This window comes from Furipterus horrens, unplaced genomic scaffold, assembly GCF_987537825.1.
Source record: "Furipterus horrens unplaced genomic scaffold, mFurHor1.1.pri manual_scaffold_16, whole genome shotgun sequence".
Taxonomy (NCBI): Eukaryota; Metazoa; Chordata; class Mammalia; order Chiroptera; family Furipteridae; genus Furipterus; species Furipterus horrens.
In genome coordinates, this window is record NW_028327186.1 from 1063114 (window position 1) to 1079006 (window position 15893).

A 15893-nucleotide genomic window follows, 5' to 3' on the forward strand; every position below is an offset into this window, starting at 1 on the left:
CAGGAAATGAATCCATCAAAATATGAACGTTTTAAACACATGACATTTACCCACGAGAGCAGTTCATTTTTTATTTTATTTTTTTAATGAACATTTAAGGTTCATATACAAAAGCTAACAGAGCAATAAGTCAATCATGAAATACGGACGAGGAAGTAACATGGAAAAGAAATCGATTACAATTTGTCACCACTGAAGCATCACACACTGGTTGCAGCGAGGTGTGGTCAAAGTGTCAGACCTGAATGCTTGGGACAATTGTCAAGACTGCTGTCACACCACTTTTTACTGTAACATCTTTTCTTTCTTGGTCATTGTTCAGTTAATAGGGGCCGTGGTGGGGAGTAGGGAGTGTTTCTTCCCACCACGCACAAAAAAAAAAAAAACCCCAAAAAACAAAAACAAAGAAAAAAGGTTCTTTAAGCAGTTAATTTTGTCCTTGGGGAAATACTTTATCTGTTAATCTAACATACCATATGTGTCTGTTATTAAATTTGTCTGCATAAATATTTGCCTATTCTATTTCTTAAAGTAAGGTCATGCAGGACTTTCTAATTTCTGAAGAGTAAGAATTATCAAAGGCAATTAGTTTTGTACGTAAATGCTCACAAGTTTCCTTTTTAATGAAAAATGTGCTCTTTGTGATTGTTGTTTCTTGCAAGAGTTGGTCAAGTAATAACCATGGAGCATTTCATAAAATATTTCTTTGCTGGGAAATTTTGTATGAAATGACATTGGAAGTATAAAAAACATCGTTAGGTGACGCTTGGAACAGTTAAAAATATACTTATCTTATTTGTAAACTATCAATGTCAGATACTGAGCATCTGAGTGTCAGAGCCATTCTGGTTTTCTAGAAAGTTCTTTGTTTTATTTATCAATGTGACATCTTTGAAACTTCTGACGTTAAATGTAGAAACATCAAGGCAAGAGTATTTGTACATATTATTAAACATGCAAAATTTTCCTGAAAGATAGTGCCCAAGAATGGGAAGTCTCTCTGAGCTCATTCCCCTCCCCCCACGGGGTCCCACTCCACGGGAGGATGATGACTCTCTTGGAGTTTCAGGGTGCCGCGCATCATTTTGGAGAGGCAGCCCCTTTAATCACCGGCTCCCTATTCAAATAGGTTGCCCAGTAGACCAAGTTGAAAGTGCCGAAGAGGACTGGGAACACAATTCGGGACATTTTGTCAATCTTGCTGACGCTGTTGTAAGTCTTTTTGCTTTCGGGGGTCTTGTCTTCGGAAGGATTTCCTGCCACTGCGGATGCACTGGAGGTCCCTGCCGGCGTCTGCTCCTTTGGGATGTTGGGGGCATGGGTCATCTTCCCAGTGGTATATGCATTTGCAGACTTATTTAGTATGAGTTCCCGCTCTTTTTTCTGCAAAACAGAATAAGAACAGAAAGGCATGCCACTTGCAGGCAACTGTCAGCTCACTTTTAAAGGTTTATCTGTAAAGAGAGAAAGAACCATCACTTGGCTTTGGCAGAGGGCAGACTCCACAGACTTGTAAGCCTACAACCCGCATGGCCAGCCTTGGATGTGAAATTCTGATCCAGTTATTTATGGCAGGAGAAACTGGAATAGTGGTTACCATTGTTGCAATAAGCACAGGACCGGGCCGGGGTGCTGGTGCTGGTCTCTATTGTGATAGGGACTGGGTCCCACAAATAAACATCTTATCAAAACCCCACAAGTGAATCCTTAGTATTTGTACATTTCACACTCTAACATTTTTGCTTTGAATGAACCAAATAGTAAGCAGATATTAAACTCTAGCTAATGATCTGCATGCTGAAGTATTTAGTTGGGGAATGTACTGTCCTCTGAAATTTACTTGGAAATGTCTAAAAAATAAGAGGGATTGATAGATGGATTGAGGCTGAGTAGAGGTCTGAATGCATGACTAGATCATAGACAGATGACAGATGGTGATGATGTAAACAGTAAAGTGTTAATGGCAGACAGGTGTTCATTGTGAAATTCTTTAAACATTGCTGTATGTTTAAACATTTGCATAAGCTGCCGAAAAATTCTGTTCCATTACCAAAGTAATACAATCTCATTAAATAAAAGTTGGAAAACACAGAGAGTAAATGAAAGAAACTGCTATCAGGATTTGGGAAAAAATATCTGTACCCCCAGATTCATTGCAGCATTAGTCACAATAAGCCAAGACATGGTACCAACCTAACTGTCATCAGCAGATGGATGGATAAAGAGAAGGTAGTATATATGAGGTCTGTCCACCCATTGTTAATATAATAAGAATGGTTTGTGTGACGTTGCTGTAACCTGGCAACCAAGGAGAGTGGACTGGAATGCTCATGCGTGAACAATGACGACTTCACTGTACTAGTCAGTGGGGGCAGTAGACGCCATTGAGTGAGCATGTGTCCTGTGTGGCCGTCGCATTCAAAATGACTGAGCGAGTAGAGCAATGAACTACATCAAATTTTGTGTTAAGCTTGAACATTCCTCCAGAGAAACTATTTGGATGACTCTGAAGGCCACAGCTATGGGCAGCTGGTGATTGGCAGCTCCATCACACACAAACTCATGTATCACGTCTGGTGCAGAATTTTTTGAGAAACATCATATCACCCAGGTGACTCAGCGCCCCCTACAGCCCAGATTTGGCGCTCAGCAACTTTTGGCTTTTCCCAAACTAAAGTCACCTTTGAAAGGGAGGAGATTTCAGACCATTTATGAGAATCAGGAAAATACAATGGGGCAGCGGATGGCAATTGGGAGAACTGTGTGAGGTCCCAACGTGCCTACTTTGAAGGGGACTGAGGCGTCATTGTCCTATGAACAATGTTTTTTGTATCTTGTATGTTCTTCAATAAATGTTTCTATTTTTCATATTACACGACCGGATATCTTCTGGACATACCTCACATATACAATGAGATATTACTCAGCTGTAAAAAATGAGCATTCCTGCCCTCTCCAGTGTGGCTCAGCTAGTTGGAGCATCATCCGGTAAACCGAAATGTCTCAGGTTCGATTCCTGGTCAGACACATACCTATGTTATGGGTTCAGTCCCCGATTATGATGCATGCAAGAGGCAACTGATTAATGTTTCTGTCTCACATCAATATTTCTCTCCCTCCTTCCTTCCCTTTCCCTCTCTCTAAAAGAAAAAATAAGCATGTCTTCGGGTAAGGGTAAAAAAAAAGCAGACCGTACCATCTGGTATTATACTAAATCAAATAAGTCAGGCAGAAAGACAAACACTTATATATGGAAGCTGAAAAACAAAGAAAGAAGACAGAAACAAGCTCATAGATACAGAGAAGCAGACTGGTGGTTGCTGGGGGGAAGGGGGAGGGGGAGGGAGAGGGGGGGGAGGGCAGAGGGGGACAGGCAAAACGGGTGAAGGGGGTCCTAAGGTACAAGCACTCAGTTACAAATAAAAATGTCCTGGGGACATAATGTACCACATGGTGACTATAGTTTTAAAAAGAAAGAAAAGAAAAGAAATCACCACTGAAACTATGAGAAAACTAAAAAGCAGAAAGGAAGAGCACAGGGCAGGTGAAAAGGCAGGTCAAATACATGTGGAATCAGATGCAGGAGCTGCAGGACCACAGAGGACCTGGGAGGGAGGGCAGGACAGTCCCCGGGCCAGAGCAGGCTCTTGGGGCCCCTCCTTGCCCAGAAGGAACCCATGGACATGGCTGAACAGCTGCCTACTGCTTTGAACGGCTCTCTTAAATAAAAAAAAAAAAAAAAAAACCTCGCCCAAGAATGTTTTTATTGATTCTAAAGAGAGAGGAAGGGAGAGGGAGAGAGACAAACATCCATGAGAGAGAGAGAAAAAAAATCCATCGGTTGCCTCCTGCATGTGCCCCGACCAGGGCTTGAACCCCAAACCTAGGTATGTGCCCTGACCAAGAATCGAACTCACAGCCTTTTGGTGCATAAGATGATGCTCCAACCAGCTGAGCCACCCGGCCAGGGCGGCTTTCACCTCCGGGGAAACCAGGGAGCGAGCAGACGCTTTGGAAGAGGCTGGTCTGCCCCCACAGCCTGTGCTTCGCTTTGTGGGCAGTCACCTGGAACAGCCATCTGTGCGGGTCCCGGAGGCGTGGCCGGCCCCCAGGAGCAGTGGCCAGCACATGGCCTCCGGCTCCGGTTCCTCAGGGTCAGCTTCAACTTATTCCGCCGGTGTCTCTCGCTTCCTCTGCCCTTTCACAGCTGCGTACCCCTAAAGTCTACCTTGCACCCCAATGTCGGACCTGGCCTATGGTTCTGGAGATCCCGGCAGGTGACAGCTGCGGACAGTCTATATCTCGAGCGCTCTCTGCTCCGCTAACACCACGCCCACACACTCGTGCGCACCGCCCAATATGCGTGGGTGCCCCACATGGAGCCCTCCGCCCTTCGGAGTGGGGACCCCAGCGCCACAACTCCTGGGGAGCCATACTTAGTCCCGAAGTTCCCTACGATTTACTGAGACCAGCGCTGTTCCATGATCACACAATCCAAGTCGCCGTCATCAGCCCACTCCCTGCAGGTCTCCATTCAGACCTGTGGCAAGGGTGGCGCACGGACTGGACCGTAAAGCCACCTTCAGAAGACACACTGAGGACCGAGTGGCGGAGAACGAGTGGAAGACTGGACGGGTAGTCCTGACCAGGCAAGAGGCTTTTTAAGCAAAAATAAAAGACCTGAGAATAACAGCCCAGGCCGTTCAGATGGGCCCCAGAGCTTTCGCTTGAACAAAACTGGCGATTCAAAATGAACTTGAAACGGGCCCTGTGGTAAGTCCCACTTTGCAAGGACCTTGGCGCAGGGAAGGGACCTTTGTTGGGTGCAGGGAGGTGGGGAGCAGAAACCCCTAGTCTTACGTTTGCGCATAGAACCGGCACGTTTACTCGGCGGAGGGAATTTGAAAGAACGGTGAAGGGAGGAAGGGAGGCGGTACCTTGATCTTGGCAGCTTCCGAGGCTTTTTTGCCGTCCCAGGCCCAGCCCCTCTTGGTGAAGTAGTTGACCGTGGCGAACTCAATCAGCGCGGAGAAGACGAACGCGTAGCACACGGCGATGAACCAGTCCATGGCGGTGGCGTAGGCCACCTTGGGCAGCGAGTTCCGCGCGCTGATGCTGAGCGTCGTCATGGTCAGCACTGTGGTCACCCCTGGCGGCGAGGGTGGGAACAGCGGAAACAGGGATCAGTGCCCGGCCCAGACCCCAGGCGACAGGGATGGCACTGCTCCAGTTCAAAGGTTCCCATAACATTTAACTCCCTTGTAGCATTTAAAATATTGCTTAGTGTGGCTCAGCGGGTTGCGTCCTGGCCTACAAACCAAAGGGTTGCCGGTTCGATTCCCAGTCAGTGCACATGCTTGGGTTGTGGGCCAGGCCCCCAGTTGGGGGCGTGTGAGAGGCAACCACACACTGATGCTTCTCTCTCTCCCTTCCCCTCCCTCTAAAAATAAATAAAATCTTTAAAGAAATAATAATAAAATAAAATAAATAAAATACTGCTTATTTTATTTATCTGGTTGGCTGTCTCCTTTTAGAATATAAACTGAGAAGGGCAGGGATTGGGGTGTATTGATACACACACCCTAACTGTGTCCTGGTTGCCCTGACCAAGCCCAGCAAACAGCTGGCGCTCAACAAAGAGGTGTTGAGGGAGGCGTGTTGCTTCGTGGCACTAGGTCAAGATCCAAGATCCAAGGGGCAATGGCATTCACACTGTATGGAGCGAGGTGCCTCACAGAGATGAGGTGCATGCGTTACAAGTTGTGGGCTCAGGGCACATGGAGGCTCCAAGGGGTACGAGCACACAGAAGTACCGTCTCAGAATCCAAGGCAGTCAATGTCCCCTTGAGGTGGCTGGGCAGGGTGCCTGAGGCTGGCTGCCTGTGTTCTGGGAAAACTCGCAGTGGTGACATTGCTCTAGGACTGGCAGAGAACAAGCCACCTACAGGGCATCTACTAAGGGCTGGACTCTAATCTAAGCCACGTTTTGCATGGGTATCATTACCCCCCACATTGCAGGTGAGCAACTTGAAAATGTAAAAAAATGGTTAGCAATGTACCCACATCGGCCAGCTGGCAAAGGAGAAGCCATATGCGGCCCCAGGAATGCAGGACCCTTCCATCCCCCATGGCTTCCACCTGTCATGGCTGAATTGTGTCCTCAAAGTCATAGTCCCTGTCCTAACCTACAGAACCTCATCATACAGCCTAACCTGGAAATACACAGCCTTACAGAAGCAATCAAGTTCAAACGAGGTGGTCAGGGTGGCCCTGATCGAGGGTGGCTGGTGTCAGAGACTCAGAGAGATGTGTGGCCATAAGCTGAGACCTATCAGAAACCAGAAGAGAGGCCTGGAGCAGGTGCATCTCTCACAGCCTTCAGAAGGGACCAACCCTGCCTGCACCTTGACTTTGGACTTGTAGCCTCCAGAGCTGAGAAAATTAACCTCTGTTGTTGAAGCCCCTGTGCTTGGGTCTTTGTTACAGCCTCCCTAGGCAACCGGTACAACTCTGTGGGTGACGAAGGCCACGCACTGAACCCAAATGGCTTGGGGGGGGGGGCACATGGCGGCCTTACAAACTCAGAGGCTGAAGGTAACCACACAATGAAAACTTCCTAACTAAAGGCCAGCCATGGCGGGTGGTCATGTCCTAGGACCATATCTTCCCTGACAAAGGTCAGTCTTTACCTTAACTGAGCCTGGCTATTGTCTTTTTTGCAGCTACAATAACAGGCCTTTGGAATGTCAGAGTGATTTCCTTTTCTCCAGACCCCTCAGGGCACAAGCTCCCACAAGAGCAGGAGACAAAAACCCCTCATTGTTATTGTTACTGTACTAATTATTTTTTTTAAAGATATAATTTAATTATTTTTAGACACAGGAAGGGAGGGAGAAAGAAAGGGAGAAAAACATCAATGTGTGTGTGGTTGCCTCTCACACACCCTCAACTGGAGACCTGGCCCACACCCCAGGCATGTGCCCTGACCAGGAATCGAACCTGCGACCCTTTGGTTCACAGGCCAACACTCAATCCACTGAACCACGCCATTAAAAGAAGTATGTGTCTATCATTTTACTTTTATCCAATCCCAGTTGTTTCCCTACTTTGCTTTCTCCCGCCTCCCTAATCTATCACAAGTGAGTTTCATGTAACTGCCTTAGGCCTCCTCCTTTGATTCGGATATATACAATAACGTGCAAAACTGCCATTCTCTGGAGCATTTGCTCAATTCCTTGAGACTTTGCTTCCAGGCAACTGTTGTCAATATGGCTCAAATAAACTCATACAAATTCGTACAGGTTTGGACCTTTCTGGTCACGGCGGCTTAGCTGTCACCGAATGTCACCCTTCAAAGGTATGACAGAGTACTGTGCATGGAATTAATGCTTAATAATGAACCTGGTGGCATCCTGGGCTTTTTATTACAATCCAGTTAATCACTGTGCTAGGGGAAGTGTTCTGTGCCTGCCCTTGAATTGGCTTCTTGCGTCTCCTTGGGTCTCTTAACATCCTAATGTGCATTGAAAATCTCCAAGAGGAAATGGCACTTTTCTACTAATTCTTTCCCATGCCTGCCTACTGATATCCCCTAAAGAGCTGGGGGTGGGGGGTGCACCACAGCTCCCTGAAACATTCCTGAAGCAAGTGAAGCCGGGTACAAGGTTGGAGCAAGAGAGAAGGTCCCTAGGAACACCCTGGCACCCTAGGGGAGCACACCCCTAAAATGCACGTCACCCTCCCTTTTTTGGAAGGGACAGTGCCATACGAAGAGCTGAGGACTGAAGTTTGCTTTTCAGCTTAGGAAAACGGAAGAGTTTTCCATTACCACAGGTCACCTGCAAAACTACACTCAGTATCGCTCCTCGGGTTTGAGGATACAAAGATTCAAAGTTAGAGCCAAGTGATGTCTAGATTCGTACCATATGTTTGTATATAGGCACATGCCACCTACATGTATGTATACCATGGGCATGCGTGTGCACCTATCACACATGAATGTTACATGTATAATTCATTGCTATCCTATGACATGTGACATATTGATTGCCACTTGGGGGTTTGCTTTATACATTTTTCAAAATTGATTTGAGAGAGAGAGAGAGAGAGAGACATCAATTTGGTGTTCCACTTATTGATGCGTTTGTTGGTTGATTCTTGCATGTGTACTGACTGGGAGTCGAACCCACAACCTTGGAGAATGGGGACGGCACGCTAACCAACTGAACTGCCTGGCCAGAGCCCCGGGGTTAACTTTTCAGTGGCATCCACACTTCAAAGAAAACTGCCTGATAACATACAACATACAAAGTAGGGCTTTGAGAGACCTCTAAAAATATTGTAGCAAAATGTCACCTAAGACAGATTGTTGGCCATTTCAAAGCTGAAAAGAAAGGCTCCCTGTGGAAGACTTTTCAGAACAGAAACAATGATCAACTGGACCATTATCCCCTAAACCCCGGCTCAGAGAGCAATCCCAAAGCCTAATCCTGAATGCTGGACTCTCCTCTAATTGATCCTTCAGATTCCAGGTCACAGAATGGAAACTGTTTTTGCGGGCGCTGGTGAGAGTCGGTCACAGAAGACCAGCCCAGACCCGGCTTGGGGACACTTACCAAACACCGTCCTGGCCGGGACAGATTCTCGGTTCAGCCAAAAGGAGACCTGGGACAGGATCACGGTCATTATGCAGGGCAGGTAGGTCTGGATGACAAAGTACCCAATCTTCCTCTTCAGATGGAAATGAGCCGTCATGATGGTGTATTCCCCTGCAGATAAGCACAGTGACTCCGTCACCCAGCCCAGTGGCTCCCAGGCTGCGTCCTGGGTCCCGGATCCTGACCTCTCTGCACCTCCCACCACACAAGTGTTTGTTTGTATGATTTGGGCAAAGGAGAGGATGGGGATCGTGTGGATTTCTTAATGATCCTTGTATAAGTCTTCTGACCACCAGGCTCTGGAGAGCCTTGCAGGCGGGTGCTTTTCCTGGGAAAATCAGATTTCTGCGCTTTCATAATCCCCCTCACAGCCTGTGTGCCCTCCCCCGCCCCGTGGCCGCGGGTGCCCTTGGGATCTAGGACTTAGCCTCTCCACCTAGACCTGGGGATGTCACAGAGCCCTGCGGTGTGTGGAGGGGTCTCGCCCTGTGTCCCAGCCCAGGAGGCTCCCAGGAGCTGGGGGCGACGACGCGCCCCAGGCTCTGTGTCCCTGCTGGGGCAGGGTGGCCACCAATAGCGGCCTCTGGAGGCCTGGGTCCTGGCGGCTGCTCTGTCCTCACCACCGGCTGCCCGACAGGGAGCTTGGGGCACTTCCTTGGCGATGCCCCAGCGCCTCCTCTGCATCTGCCTGGCGGTGTGGGAGGCCAGCGGGGACCTCCCGTTCATCGCTGAGAACGACGCTGCGCTGATGGTGAACTGGTAAGGAGCGGGGAGTCGGCGGGGTGCTGGGGGAGGGGTCAGTGAAGGGCTGTCAGCCCGAGTCTTTGATGCCACCAGAATGCGCCCCTGCCCAGGACAGGCTTTGAGAAACAGGCAGAGCTGAGTTGCTCTGAGGACGAGAGGGCTTTGGTGCATTGCAAGGAGGAGACAGTATGGCTGAACTTGAACGAGGGGGAAGGGGCCCTGCCTTGTGGAAGCAGACCCCACGTGGTGCCCCCTCTTGGGGGTGGTCGGCCGGCTGTGTGGGCAGAGCTGGGGCTTTGCAGATGAGTAACAGCACAGGGCCCACGCCTGCTGTTGGTACCGAATGAAGCCCACAGTTCAGCAGGGCCAGCGGACGGTGTGTCCCCATGTGCCTTTTGTTACAGCCGGCCAAACGGCAGAGGTAAGAGGAAACATGAACACCAGGTGGCAAAATGGGCCCCTGACAGACAGGGAGATGGTGGGTCAGGCCACAGTCCCGCCTCCAGCCCAGGCCCGGGCAGGAGAGAGCAGGGGAGAGGGGGCAGCAGGTTCCCTCTGTCCCTCCCAGCAGAAAATAAAAACAGAGACCCAGAGAAAGGGGCTGAGATATGCGTAGGAGCCACGACTAGACCCCAGTCCCTCTCTGCAGGGCCTGAGCTCAGGGGAGGCGCTTCTCTGTTTCTCCGCAGGAGGGTTTGAAATGACTTCCCTGGAGGGGACCACCCTGCGAGGTTTCGGGAATTGGAGCCCAGCCACAAGCTAGCCCCACCCCCCACCCCGGGAGGCCTGTAAGTCTTGACCAGAAGACCGGGAAGGGTGGAAGACCGGCATGACCCGAAAGCCCATTCAGGGGGTTGAATTGGATTTAGAGAATGAATATTCAGCGTTGAAGCTTGGTCAGTTTTTCTTATCTCTTAAGGTAGCTATAGGGCCTGTGTGACATCAAGTACCCGGAAGGCGTATGCACTTGACGTCCATATAGTGCCAGGATGCCTGGCGGACTGTGACCCAGAATACTCACTGTGTTCCTTACGTTGTTATCAGTAACCAGTGATTGTTCACAGTAACCCAAGCATTTGAAATTGATGGATGGTTTGTGGAACCTGACTCTGTATCCCCTGGATACGCTCCTCCATAAAAGGAGCTTGGAAGGCTTGATCGGGGCTTTCCTCCTCTAGACAGATCAGCCACCTTTCCTCCTCGCAGACAAGATACAGGTTTGGGCTACTTACTGTCTCTGGACAGTGAGTTTCCACGGAGCCAAGGGTGTTGGGGGCGACCCGCCTCTCTTCCCTACTCTTAATTCTCCTTTGGTGTTCTTTTTAGTCTTGTTTTTGAATTGACGGTAGCAATATCAGATCATATCACAAAGAAAAGGCTATCTTTTCAGAAGGCAAAGAGAGACGGGAACCTCATTCATAAAAATGTACAGAACGATGTGGAAGAACTCCAAACAGTAGCATCATCCGTTAGCACCACAATTCTGTATCCCGAATTCTGCCAGGCCACCTTTTCTCTGGTTTCCATGAAATAGCAACTGTTTCTTCTTCTTTTGCACTAAGTATGCTAATCACAAGGGGAGGCCACTGTCCTGTCCCCCAGATACCTGCCAGGATCTCATCTGTCCCCAGGATGCCCAGTAACAGTTGGTAGGAATAAAGGTCCACATGCTTTCTGCTGCCCCTGAGGTTGGCGGTGCTGAGAAAGCAGGGCGCTGACCAGGGGCTCCCTTGAGGGGGTCCCTTGGAGATTAGAACTCATGCTCCAATCAGGGCTCACGCCATCCTGTTACCCTTTTCTCCTTGGCCACCTGGAGACTCTCTGGAGCCCTGCCCTGCCCAGAGCCACACTTTGTGACCCTGACTGCTACTGCTGTGCCTCACGTGACCACGAGGTGTCTGCAGACATACCTGCAGCCTGAGAGGGGGAAGGTATTTCGTTCCACCCCCCCATTTTGCTCCAGATGAAGCGGCAGGTATGGCAGCTGTATGCCTCAGCTCAGCCCCACGCACATGGGAGCGACAGCACCTGCTGCGTGTAGGGCCTGGGCTATTTCTGTGCTGCTCAGTCATGCTTTCCAAAATTCCACCCAGGGGCGTCTTTTCCAAATGTTCACAGCAGGAGGCCGGGGAGCAGGGAAACAGGAGCATTTGCAGCAGATGGGCTACCTGTCATGCAGAGACTATCGCGCGTGTGTTTCTGAGCCCAGGGCAGGGGCTGTGTTATATAAGCTGGTCCCTGTAGCCTCGGGCAGGGCCAATGGTCACCAGGGCCTCTGTGTGCTGCATGCATACGGGGCCCAGTGCCCTGCCGATTAGCCTGGCATGTCCCTTAATGCCACTGCTGCCGCTGGCGTCCCCACGTGCGGCTGCCGGGAGGGGCCTGGCCCAGGCCGCTGCTTGCTGCCCAGCAGCTGTGCCCGGGCCTCAGAGGAGAGTGGGCGCAAGCGGAACAGGACGGGTGGGCTCAGGCGGAGCTCCCCGCTGCGTGGCGCCCTGCGTGCGCCAGGTCTCACCCGTGCTGGTGGTGATGTTCTCCGTGCCCACCGTCTGCCCCATCAGGTGGTACTGGTTCAGCCTGGAGCCGTCTTCCGCCACCACCACCGACTTGGTGGTGCCGTTGGTCCACACGTAGACGACTTCAGAATTGGGGTACGCGTCTGTACGGGGGAACAGAGAGCGGCATCAGCGTGGTGTCATTGGAAACCTGGCACAGCCAAAGGAGCACGAGCAGCGTTAGAAAGTCCAGGTTCACAGGGAAAGTGGCTTGGCTGGTTGGAGCGTCGTCCTGTACCCCAAAAGGTCGCGGGTTCAATCCCCGGTCATCAATTGATCCGTTTCTCTCTCTGTCTCTCTCCCTCCTTCTCTCTAAAATCAATAAACATATCCGCAGGTGAGGATTAAAAAAGAAACAAAAAAAAAGGTGTGCAGGGTGCTCAGACCAGGGCAGAGCCTCCACAACTGAGGGCCGTCCTTTCCTAAAAGTCCCAGTGCTCAGAAACCAGTACCCAGCCCTTCCTGGGATGCATTTTGTGGGGGACACTATCACGGGGCCCCTGAGACCACAGCGCCTGGGGGGCCCCCAGCTCTTTGGCACTGGGCAAGTCACTTACGCCCTGTGCCTCAGTTTTCCCATCTGTAGAAGGGGGTGGTAATAGCACCTCCGTCTTGGGCCCCTGGGGTGCAGAATGACGTCACGCCTGCCACCCTTGGAGCAGCTTGGACTGCCTCTGCTACCACACAGGTTCCACTTCGCAGCAGCCACGTGTCCTGTTAGCGCCTGCTGTCCTGGTGGGAAGGCGGCCTGGCAGGCACAACCTTCGCCCCTGGGGTCCCACCTGAGTGTGTTGGGTTACATGGCAAAAGGCCCTGTGCATATGGAATTAAAGCTGCAGGCCCTAAAATCAGGAGAGTATGCTGAATTATCCCAGTGGGCTCAGTATAATCCCTTGAGCCCTTTAAAACAGAGAACCTTCTGCCCTGGCTGGTGTGGCTCAGTGGATTGAATGCTGGCTTGCAAACAGAAAGGTCGCCGCGCCGGTTTGATTCCCAGTCAGGGCACAGGCCTGGGTTGTGGGCCAGGTCCCCAGTTGGGGGCGCGTGAGAGGCAACCACATATTGATGTTTCTCTCCCTTCCTTCCCCTCTCTCTAAAAATAAAATCTTTAAAATAATAAAGCACTCCCATGGGAGCCATACAGACTCAGCTCAGAAAAATGCGAAGCATGACAAAGGGACTCAGACAAAGGGACTTGGCCACTTTGACCGGCTTTGCAGATGGAGAAAGGGGCCACAAGCCAAGGAGTGTAGGCAGCCCCTAGAAGGTGGAAATGACAACCCCCCGTCTCCCGTGACAGCTCACAAGGAAACAGGAACCTCCACCTGCCTATTGGTAAGGTAGAAAATAGGAGGAAATCGACTAGACCCTGTTACAGCGATTGGTGAGATGCCATGGCTGCTACACTTCATGCACATTGCAGGTGGATGTCGCGTGGTATTCTTGTCACGCTGTTAAAAAGTCACATGGCCTGTTTTTTCACGTTTTAGACGATACAGGAGTGTGTTTTTCACACACGGGCAGCCTTGGAGCTCTCCTGCCAGTGTGGTCTGTCAGGGGGCCCCTCTCTCCTGGGGAGATGCGGCTCAGGGTGGGGAGGGGTGATGACGCTGTCCACCTTGGCCAGCGCTCTTTGTAAGTCCGGTTCTGGGCACCGCCGGGCATATGCTGGGACTGGCGGCTCCCGGAGGGACAGTGGGATTCCTATTGTGGACATGCTACAGGACACTGACTCAGTATTGAAGGGCCACAGCCCTCAGGCACTCTGGTCTCGCTGGATCCTGGCCGGGGATGGAAGCGGGGGGCAGACAGTAAGAGGCAAAGAGGCAGCACCCCAGCTCCCGACTGTCCACAGACTGGTTCAGGCAGCTTGCGTCCCTGTCATCCTGTGTCTCTGTCCTGTGTCTGCTCCTGAGCTCGGAGGCTGGCCTCCCTCAATGGCCACATTTGCAGGGAGATGTCCCGTCCACTCCTCCCATCCATTTCCCAGTCTGCAGGGGGCTGTGAGTGTGACCCCCAGGCCAAGAGAAGGAGGGGACCCCCAAGCCTGGGCAGACGCGAGTTGCCCTGAGCTCCTAGGGAACTCCCACCTCAGGGCAGAGGGAACCCAGACCTGCATCCGCAGGAAACACCTGCCCTACCACGTGGAGCTGTGCGCTGGGTGCTGAGCCCCCCGAGGACAAAGGGAGAGGGCGTGTCAGGGCACATGGAACGATCGGGAGACTGGCAGAGGCCTGAGGGTGCGGGGCCTCCCCTGGTGCCCTGGACGACGGGAGGACACAGGCGGGACTCGTGGTGGGGTGTGGAGGTGCAGAGGCAGGTGGAGGGGCTGGGACGGGCCCTTGGCGGGCAGGGACCCCATCCTGTCTGGTCTTTTTCTTACTGCAGGGCCGGGCACCACTTTGAATGAGGACCTGGGGGGTGGGGCACAATTGCAGATGGCTCTGTGGCTTCGCCACGTGTCACCAGGGACGAGCATTTGTGCTGCAGGGTCACTGGCTGGGGAGGAGGCTGGCTCTGTCGCCTGCAGGCTCGGTGTGCTGGACATGAGTCCTCCAAGCCTCTTTCCCCATTGTTAGTGGGGGTGCTGGTGAATAACAATGCTTATCTTACAACGAAGACCCCCCAGAAGAATTGTAACTAGATCAAAGTCACCAGAAGTCACCAAGTGATGTATGCATGTCACTTACGATGCACACTGATAATTCATATCACCTTGCTTTTCAAGCCTTAGTAAGTATTAAATGTAAGTGTTAAATGATCTATTAATATTGATAGTGCTAATAGCATTAATGATAACGAGGGCCAGCGTGGCTTCCGGCAAGTTGGTTCAACACGGCTGAGCTCTGCTCATCAGATTAAGGATGGGCATAGTGCCCACTCATGTGCATTTCAGCGCTGGCACAGAGAAGCACTAAATTCCTCTCCGTGTCACTGGTGTGGCATCCATCTCGGAGCCACAGACAACATAAACGAGGTCAATGGGTTTGCCTGCGCGCCTTTGTCATGATGGAAAGTTTCAGGACCATAATCCTTGTCTCCCGCGACCATCCATCAGCAGCGCCAGGCAGGAAGGTCTGAACTGTTTTCACTCATACGGGACTAGGAATTCATCACTGCCTTCCACGCGGCTCCTTCCCCCGGGCTGACACTTCCTGTCTGCCCCCACCCTGTGTCACCGGCCCTGAAGAGTCGCGTGGCACCCTCAGCCCGATTTGCAAGGCCTTTCAGAAGCAATGTGTCTGCCTAACTGCGAGTGAGATACAACGCATGGCTTTGACCTTCAACAACCTACTGACACTCTTCGCCTTTATTGGAAGCCACCCATAGACCAGGGGGAATAACCCCCATCTCCTAGGGGTGCTATGACAGCATATGCCTGACATATAGTAGGTGCTCAATAAATAGTAGTTACAAAGAACATAACCTGCCCTGGCTGGTGTGGCTCAGTGGGTTGGAGCATCATCCTGTACATGGAAAGGCTGTGGGTTCGATCCACGGTTGGGGCGTGTATGGGAGGCAACCGATTGATGCGTCTCTCTCACATTGAAGTGTTTCTCTCTCTCTCTTTCCCTTCCTCTCTCTTTAAAAGCAATTAAAAATGTCCTTAGGTAAGGATAAAAAAAAATGAAAACAAAAGAAAAGAAATGTAACATTATGCTGGGAAAGATTTTGGCTTGGGGCCAAATCCAGTCTTAGGAAAAGACCTTTGTAGCTGAATTCACTTTCTGGTTGTTGGGCATGCAGGCAGGAACCCGGTGTGGGAGGACCACTGGTCAGCCTTATCCTACAGGCTGCGGGGACCCCCAGGAACTGCCAACAACCAGCCGGGACACCCGTTTAGCTCTGTGCGTTCGTTGCCTCTGATGTTAGACTAAACACGGCTTAAGATGTAACCGATCATTGGAATGTTGGTGATCAGCAAACATACAAGATT

At 51.1% G+C, this 15893-nt stretch overlaps 1 protein-coding gene across 1 annotated transcript in view; it reads right to left on the reverse strand.

The window, feature by feature from the left end:
- Positions 1 to 396: 396 nt before the first annotated feature.
- Positions 397 to 15893, reverse strand: part of GABRA5 (gamma-aminobutyric acid type A receptor subunit alpha5) — a 51047-nt gene continuing 35550 nt past the window's right edge. Inside the window, exons 8-11 of the mRNA XM_090263825.1 lie at positions 11917 to 12060; positions 8616 to 8768; positions 4938 to 5149; positions 397 to 1383 (exon numbers count right to left, since the gene is read on the reverse strand). Coding sequence (XP_090119951.1) covers positions 1081 to 1383; positions 4938 to 5149; positions 8616 to 8768; positions 11917 to 12060 — 812 coding nt within the window. The 3' untranslated portion in view covers positions 397 to 1080. The remainder of the gene's footprint in view (positions 1384 to 4937; positions 5150 to 8615; positions 8769 to 11916; positions 12061 to 15893) is intronic.